Here is an 8,785-nt window from a genome sequence, read left to right on the forward strand (position 1 = left end):
TGTGGGGGGGGAAATACATATTTCCCACACTGCCAGAGTAATGCCAAACTCTCTGTGAGTGGGAAGAGCAGAGCAGATGCTGGAATGAGATGCCAAAGCAGCTCCCCTTTCCCCTGCGCTTTTGGGTGCCTATAAATTGCTCCAGCGCGCTCGTCAGCCTCCTCGTCTCCTGGCAGGTGGCACCCGGGCAGGATCCCGCTCTCTCTCCGGCTCCAGCTCGGGCTCGGGCTCCGGCGCGGCGGTGCGGTTCGGGCTCTCGGCGGCGGGCAGCGGGGCGGCGGGGCGGCCGGGAGGCGCGTCCCCGCTGAGGACTGTCGTCTGTGCGAGGGGAGGAAAAAGAGGAGAGAGCGAGCAAGCGAGGAGGCGAGCGGGGCGATCGCGAGAGGGAAGGCAAGTTCCAGGGAAAGTTGACTCAGACTGGCACAGCCTGCAAAAAAAAAAGTCGATCGCCAGCAGGAGCATAAAAGTGCGGGCGGCCGGGGCGCGGCGGCAGCGCTCCCTCCCCTCCGCTGCTCTCATCTGCTCTCCCTCCCGCCCCGCGGCCGCAGCGGAGCCGCGACCCGCTGAAGCCCCCGCCGCCACCGGCAGCGGGAGGGCGACGAAGCCCCAGGGGAGCCGAGCTCGGGCGGGCTCGGCGGTTTTTCGGCTCTGAGGAGGTCCCCCGCCAACCATCAAGATTTTGTCCAAAAGCAGGCAAGAGGATCGCCCTGCGCTGAGCCGGCTGGTGGGCAGCAGGCGGCGGCTGATCGCTGCCGGCGCGCTGGGGGTGGTGATGGTGCTGCTGCTGGTCATCCTCATCCCGGTGCTGGTCAGCTCGGCCGGCACCTCGGCGCACTACGAGATGCTGGGCACCTGCCGCATGGTCTGCGACCCCTACGGCGGCACCAAGGCGCCCAGCACGGCGGCCACGCCCGACCGCGGCCTCATGCAGTCCCTGCCCACCTTCATCCAGGGGCCCAAGGGGGAAGCCGGACGGCCGGGCAAAGCGGGGCCCCGTGGCCCCCCGGGGGAGCCGGGGCCGCCGGGCCCGGTGGGGCCGCCGGGTGAGAAGGGCGAGCCGGGGCGGCAGGGTCTGCCTGGTCCGCCGGGCGCGCCGGGGCTGAACGCGGCTGGGGCCATCAGCGCCGCCACCTATAGCACCGTGCCCAAGATCGCCTTCTACGCCGGCCTCAAGCGGCAGCACGAGGGCTACGAGGTGCTCAAGTTCGACGACGTCGTCACCAACCTGGGCAACCACTACGATCCCACCACCGGCAAGTTCACCTGCTCCATTCCCGGCATCTACTTCTTCACCTACCATGTGCTCATGCGGGGCGGCGACGGCACCAGCATGTGGGCCGACCTCTGCAAGAACAACCAGGTGGGCACCGCGACGGGGGACGTCGCGGGGAGCAGGGGACTTGAGGGCAGCGGAGACCGGAAGGGAGTCGGGTTTGTTGAGGGCAGCCGGGTACCGTGAGGGGAGCAGACACCCGTGGGGAGACGGGGTCTCTGAGGAAGCGGGCGCAAGGAAGTGCATTGGGATAGCTCGGGGGTTGGAACTAAGCGATCTTCAGGTCCCGTCTAACCCTGATCGTTCTGTGAGTCGGCACCAGAGAGGGAAAGCCGGGCTCCCTGAGGGAGTGGGCGCCGTGAAGACAACTGGCGGGGAGGGCCGAAAACCCTTGGGGGAGTTGAGGGGAGCGGGCGCTCGCTGCTCCGGAGCCGACGGGGGCCCTGCCGGCTCCGCCTCGGTTGCCCCGCCGGCCCGCGGGGTGAATGCGGACTCAGAGCACTCTTTCCCCCGAGAGTCCCGCCGCTGGCTCCCGCTCCCAGCCTTCTGTCCGAGCCCGCTCTCGGGCAGAGCAGCACCTGGAAGCCGGCCGCTTCCCTCGTCCGGTTCTCAGTGTCGGCCGCAGGCCGCGGAGTGCTAGCCGCAGCATGCCGCTCCGGGAGCAGAGGGCGTCGGGGGCGGCTGCTCCCGCGGGTGCGAGCGGGACAGGAGATCCCCCACGGAGCGGAATCTCGCTGAGAAGGAACAAGAGTCGCGGGAGGCGGTGAGCTCAGAGGGGTGATCCTGCGTGGGGAAGGGTGAGATGTGAGCGAGGAAGACACCCACGGGACGGGGCTCCCACGCCCGATTTGGGCACGCACAGAGCGCAGTCTCCCTCTGCCAGGGAAAGCCGGTAGCAGTGAGAGCACGGTGTCCGCAGACCATTCCCAGCGGCGGGCCGACACACAGCCACTGCCCGAGGTCTGCCGGCATCCCCGACAGGAGGGAAACGTTCGGAATAATTAAAGACCCAGCCGTGCTAGCGTCTGAGAGACAGAGGAATCATCCATTTTAATTAGGGTGAAGGTTGGCACCGCGCTCGCAGGGGCCGTGCCTATCACATAGCCCCCGAGGAGCGTACTTCGCAATTTTTCCTTTCTTCCGTACGCTGCTCGCAGACAGAGAGCTTGGCTCTAATTATGAGAGCGCTTCGCGATACCGCCAAGCCTCCTGCCCTGGGTGCCGAGGGCAACACGGGGTTCCCCGCGTCTCTGGGAGCCCCGTGGTGCTTCCCCGGCCTCCACTGCGGAAGGAGGGCGAAGGACCCTCCGCTCAACAGGTCCTTCCCCGGTCGGGTTGTACCGGCCCGCAGCGGGTTGCTGGCTGCCGGCTCTCCCAGTTTGGGGTACCCGGCCCTCTGCCCGGGCTGTTCACCCGCCGGCGGGCTGGGCTGGGGGTTGATCCGGTGTCCCCGCCGTGTCCGTTCGCTAGTCGGTGCGCCCCGTCCCCGCAGAGCATCGCAGATCAGCGGAGCCCTCAGCCCCCCGGCCCTTGGCGCTCGGCGCAGGCGGGAGCGACGGCGGCCGGTTAATTCATTTAATAGAGCACTTAACCTTCTGTTTATGGCCCCTCAGAAGTACCAGGGAACCAGAATAATGAGGCCATCAGCAGCAATTAATTAAATTAGAAAATGTCCACCATAAATACTACCACAGCAGATAAAGCAGGACTAGTAAAGAGAAGTACATCGCTACCTACTCACTTCGATTTCTTCAGAAAAAGGCAGTATTTTCCACCGCGAGGATACCATTTTATTGGCATTAAAACATTCTTCTGCTTTTGACCCCCATTTATAATGCTTTAAAGTGTTTATTTACCCAAACCCTGAACAAAATACACACCAGCACATTTTAAAAAGTACTCAATTATTGCATTGAACTTGAAGTCTAATCGTTCCCAAATGTAACTGCTTCCAGTACCAGCCATGAGACAAATTAATCTCGCAGCAGTTCAAAGGGGGGGGGGGGGAATACAAGAAAGGGCAGAGGCTTTATGTATATAGTTGTATCTCTCCATGCAAAGATAAGTGTTTAGGTAAATACAAACTATTTAAAATTGATACACAGTTTTAATGCAGCAGTGCCTCCTTTTGATGATGATTTATGCTTGAAACACTAAACGCTGATCTGACAGCGGTTAATTTTGCGTATTATTTGTAAGAAAGCTCAGACATTTTGGAAGGAAGTCGTTAAATGGGAGTCTGACAAAGGTCACATTATAAATCCGGTGTTTTCTAACAATGAAAAGACCAAACCCCTGAAAAGTGCATGACTTACAGGGGGAACAAATCATCCCTAAGCAGTGCGCAGGTGGAACCTCAAGGTCTCTGCTGTTAACACATTGCTTTCTTTAATGGTTATGAAGCTTGATCTCACCTTTAAGGTAAACTGAGATCACACAGCTTACCTTAGATCACACTATTTAGTATGTGTGTGCAACCTGAGAGCATAGCTTCATGAGAGAACTTGCACATAACTTCTGAAATGTATAGCCCCTTAGCCGTTTCATTTTGAGATACATTTACCGTTTTGCAGCAGTCAGTACACTGAGAATTCATTTGAGACTGTTCTCCTAACCTTTGCTCTGGCTAACCAAACAAGCAGGTAAAACCTCCAAGAATAGCACTGTAGAGTATAGAGGGCATTTATTGCTATGCAGAGGGCAGGAAGATCGGCACTTTGGTTTCTAGACTTTCAATATTGTCTTTTTTCCTTTTTTTCTCTTCAGCCAGTACGTACTGTATGTAGAATCTTAACAATTAAAAATTCATTGCTGTTGTAGTCAGTGACCATATGTTGACTCCCTTAAGATAGTCACTAATGCAATTTGAAATCTCCTTTACCATCCACAGAAGCACAACATTTTAGACAGATCCACAGAAGTAGCACTTCATTACCATGTAAATGGGAATCTGGAATGTACTTTTAACCATTTTGTTTGCCACTATGCAAGACACTAGCTCTCTATGAAAGTTTTCCTACCTCACCTGTAGCCTTTTCTCTCCTTCCCATTACCCCTTGTTTACACTCTCACCTTCCCAGCGAGTGTCTCAGCCCATTATTTCCTTTGCAGGGTATTTCCAGGGTTAATGGCCCAGACTTCCAACTCCACCCTGCCTGTCATTAATCCAGAGGAAATACCCAGTGCTTAGAATAATTATTGCTTAAACACCAGCAAAATAGCTCGTCTATTTTGTAACAATCCCAGGCAGTTCAGGACCAAGAAATCCTGAAATAGTTGGGGTTTATCATCCTGCCGTGTATCAGTTTAAATTTGCAGCCTGTCACACCCCTGCAAGCCTTGTAAGTCTTTCTCCCTCTCTTTACAGGATGTATAAAGAATTTCCACCTACTGTGATTTTTTTCAGCTCCATAATGCCATAAGAACCCGTGTGGTAAAAGAACGTTTCAGTATTAATGTGAAATCCTATCACATGAAAATTTAATTTGGAAATTTATCATTTAAACTTTGAAAGGAATCCATTGAAAATTGTGAGTTATAGCCTATTTTTTCAACTCAGAACAGATAAAATCCCACATATAGTACACCAAGTCATGCATTATTACTTAGTTCAGGTTTGCAGGACCACTAAATCACTTACTGCTCTGTAACTATGCTAGAACAAAGCCAAGCAGATGATGTGTTACACTGAAATAAATCACATACAACTAAGTTTAAATATTTTACTGAACAGGGTCAAATTATATATAAATGATTTGGAGATTTGCAATGGCACGGGCTATTCAGTGCTGGAAACCAACACGCATCTTGAAATCACAGATTACTTCCCGTTTGCTAGTAATGTCAAACATAGTCAGCAGCCGAGTAGCAAGGGAGGAATGCAGAAAAAAAAAAATAGGTTTAAGTGAAAGGTGCAAACAAAAAGCCCTCGGTGACTTGTATATCCCAAAACCTCCTAGTGTGAAGAGCCACTTGCGTGTGATTTTGCACATTTGCATCTCTTAAACCACACCAAAATTAAACGTTTGCTCGCTGAAATGTGGTAATAGCAGTTTCCCCAAACCCTGACCAGGCTCTTTACCTGCTTTGTGTGCACTGGAGTGTGTGTGTGGTTGGGTGCGGATGTTTTGTATTCTTTTTGCAGCATAATGCCATTAGTAGTACAACAATAAATCACCCCTGGGAAAAGTCCAGCCAGGTATTATCAACAGGGCCTCACTGCGGATCCTCACCAGTGTCAATCACTTGTCCCACTCAAAGAAAAGCAATGCCAATGTAAAACTGGCACATGACCAGATTCAGTTGTCCCAACTCCAGCTGTTATTCCGCGTGTATTTAAAAAGTCTCCAAACATCTACAGGAGTGCAGGTGGTGGTTGTGTATTAATAAGATGACTGAGAAAGGATAGTTCTTAGTTACTGCTTTCATTTCAGAGGTTGTATTATAGGAGAAAATAAGCAATAACCGCAGGAAAGAACTACAGTATATGTTGCCAGGCATTTAATGTGGCAACTTGTGCATGCGGAATAAAACATTTGAAGATATGCTTTAATTTCACCATGCAGGAAGAATTATCCGAGTTTTCTTAACCACTCATTATGTATTTTATGTAGGTTCGAGCTAGTGCGATTGCTCAGGATGCTGATCAGAACTACGACTATGCCAGTAACAGCGTGGTTCTTCATTTGGAGCCAGGAGATGAAGTTTACATTAAATTAGATGGAGGAAAAGCACATGGAGGAAACAACAACAAATACAGCACATTTTCTGGATTTATTATTTATGCTGACTGATAATGAGTAAAACAGACCCACCAAACCAGTCCAAAAATGAAGCTTGCTCTTCTAAGCAATGGATTTGCGTGGCAAAAGTCAATGAAACAAGCACCCCAGCAGAGAGAGACCATCGAGCACCTCACTAGTGGGGGGGAAAAGTCGAATGCTACCTGATTCACATCTGTACAACACAGAGAAACCTTATGTTAAAAAATTGCAAAACAAGTTAAACAGATGTGCGATCCAGTACCGCCAAAGCAAATACTTCCTCATTGTCAGTGTCCATGTGAATGAAGTCCTACATAGAGCAAATTTTTATAGAAAAATAAAACACCACCTAAGGACGCTGAGGTATTTTTTCAATGTATATGATACTTTGATGTGTTATGATCTTGCTGCTTTATCCATACTTCAGCTTTGGTTCTTGTGACTTACTTGCTAACAATGATGCTTGGAGTCCACTCGTAGTGTGATGAGGAATGATTTTCCAATAAAAGGAAGGGGTAATCAAAATATACTTTCTCTCTCCAAAGGAATTGTTTGATTTGTACTTCTCTTATCCTTCTACATAAAACTAGAAATTAATCAGCTTCAAGCCTTAACTCAATGTTCCTGCTTTGTAGGTTTGCATTAGACTTTTGACATCAAATCAACCCAGTGGAGTTGTTTAAATTTTGTTTTCCCCTTAACTGTGTTCTAAAAGAAAAGGGATAGAAGAAACACTTTCCTTTTTCTTACTTCTTGGAAAATACAGCTATATAAAATAGAATATGAACTATTCTATTGGACCAAATCCCTGATTCCACCAAAGCCAATGGCAAAACTCCCATTGATATTAGTGGAAAAAAAAGATGATTTGGCCTTTAAATTGTAAACATGTAAATATATATATTTAGACAATTCTTACAGGCCCATTCCTGATGGTTAGTAGTGTAAATATTTAGCAAGGCTGGCATCCACATCCTCAGACTAAGGTAGAGTGTTTTCTTTGCAGCAATTAGTTGTCATTAGTCTTTTAGCGCTTAGTCTGTACTTGGGTACAATTTCTAATAAAATATTTATGACTTAACATACTGCAGATGTTCAACTAGAATTTTGCAGGAGTATAATGGGTCAAAACATTACTTGTCTTAGGTGTCTTGTCTCACTGATGTTAGTGGGCTTATTCCTACAAAGGAAGAATGGGAGATCTGACGTGTGAGAAAATGCTGTCACACAGACCTTTTCCATGGTAGCTAGTTACCGGTTTGTAGTAAGGTGTGCCTATGAAATGGACACAAATAAGCATATTACCAAAAATGATAACACATATGCAAAGAAAGAAGCAGATATTTACATGCAAAAAAAAAAAAAGTGTGTATTAAAACCTATTTTTCTCATTCATATAAATATATATATAGATATATATAAAGTCTCAAAGTTTAATCCATAGAAAGGATTAATGGCTTGGAGAATTAAACTAAACACAGGCATTATGAGTTGCATAGTTATAAAAATGCTTTAAAATCAGTTAATACCAGTAATGTCCATAGAGTATTTTTATTCAGAAAATGGATTTATTATTTGGTTTGGTTTGGGGAGGGGAGGCAGTCTATTTCTCTCAGGTTAAAACTTGCAGATCTCATTCTAAACCGAAATTACTATAGCAGGATAATTAATTAGCTCCTTAGCACAGTTGGTTATGTTGCTTAACATTTTGGCAAAATGAAGGTAACATTTTCATAACTTCTTAAAGAGTAATAGAAGCTACCCCTAGCATTTCTGTTTCATGTACTTTGCCAAAAGCAACCCTGTCTAATATACTAAGGTTACAGACTCAGATTTATCTGTACTAAGATGCTGAATGTGTCTGCCACTGTGACAAAAAAGCTCTCTGATGCTGGCTGCTCAGTAAAAGGTTTTACGAATCTCTCAGAAAATCTCTTGTTTGAACGAGTTAAGCTTATTTTAAACAGAAAGTGTTACTCTTCCTGTTTTGACTTGTCCAATTCAAAACAAGTATTGAGTTAGTCTAGGCTGACAGATCCAGTCTAACTCAGCTAGGATTTATAGAGGGACATTGTGCTGCCAATTCCTTGTGTATTATCTCACCAGGCTGGTAACACTTTTACTTTATGACAAAGTGCCAACCTATACCCGTACATTGCAGTGGTTATTCCTGGGTTGGTTTTTTTCCCACAAGGTAATGTATTTTATTAACAGATGTGTAACAGACTTCAGGTCTGTTCGCTCCATGGCTGCTTTCACTGGTTAGCACACTCACAACAGCAGTGTAGCTACAGATTCTCTACATAGTATTCAACAGTAGCGTAGCAGGCTAGAGATCATTTACAACTTGCAATGTGCATTTACTAAGGTATCTATTGGAAAAGTGTAATACTACCAGATGATATGGTCCAAGTTGAAGAAGTTTTTGAAATGAGGCTACCACTGCTACTGCATAAGACCATTTTTTGGCTAAATCACCTGCCCTGGTTAAAGTTAGACAAGAGCAAAGAACACACTTTATGTGAAAAACACATAGAAGGCAAACATTTCTTCCTTTTTCATCATATCTTGATATACTGATTTGTAAAGACTTATATCACAACCTTTGTTATAACTATTACAACTCATTAAAACTGTATTATGTAATACATTTTGACTTTTGGTGTGGCCTCCTTACAAAAGAGAAGCTGGTCTGCGAGACGTTTCACATGATCGCTGTGAGATCCCAAAAGTTCAGGATAAAAAATTG

General features: G+C 47.6%; 1 protein-coding gene across 1 annotated transcript; it reads left to right on the forward strand.

Annotated features, from left to right (window-relative positions):
* The first annotated feature begins 64 nt into the window (after positions 1-64).
* C1QL3 (complement C1q like 3) lies at positions 65-8,686 on the forward strand. The gene is made up of 2 exons (XM_062633721.1): positions 65-1,360; positions 5,887-8,686. The coding sequence occupies exons 1-2, from the start codon at positions 773-775 to the stop codon at positions 6,064-6,066; spliced, it is 768 nt and encodes a 255-aa protein (XP_062489705.1). The 5' UTR covers positions 65-772; the 3' UTR covers positions 6,067-8,686.
* The last annotated feature ends 99 nt before the right edge of the window (positions 8,687-8,785 follow it).

This window comes from Pezoporus occidentalis, unplaced genomic scaffold (genome assembly GCF_034315485.1).
Source record: "Pezoporus occidentalis ecotype Australia unplaced genomic scaffold, CSIRO_AGI_Poc_V1 ctg40, whole genome shotgun sequence".
NCBI classification, from domain to species: Eukaryota; Metazoa; Chordata; class Aves; order Psittaciformes; family Psittacidae; genus Pezoporus; species Pezoporus occidentalis.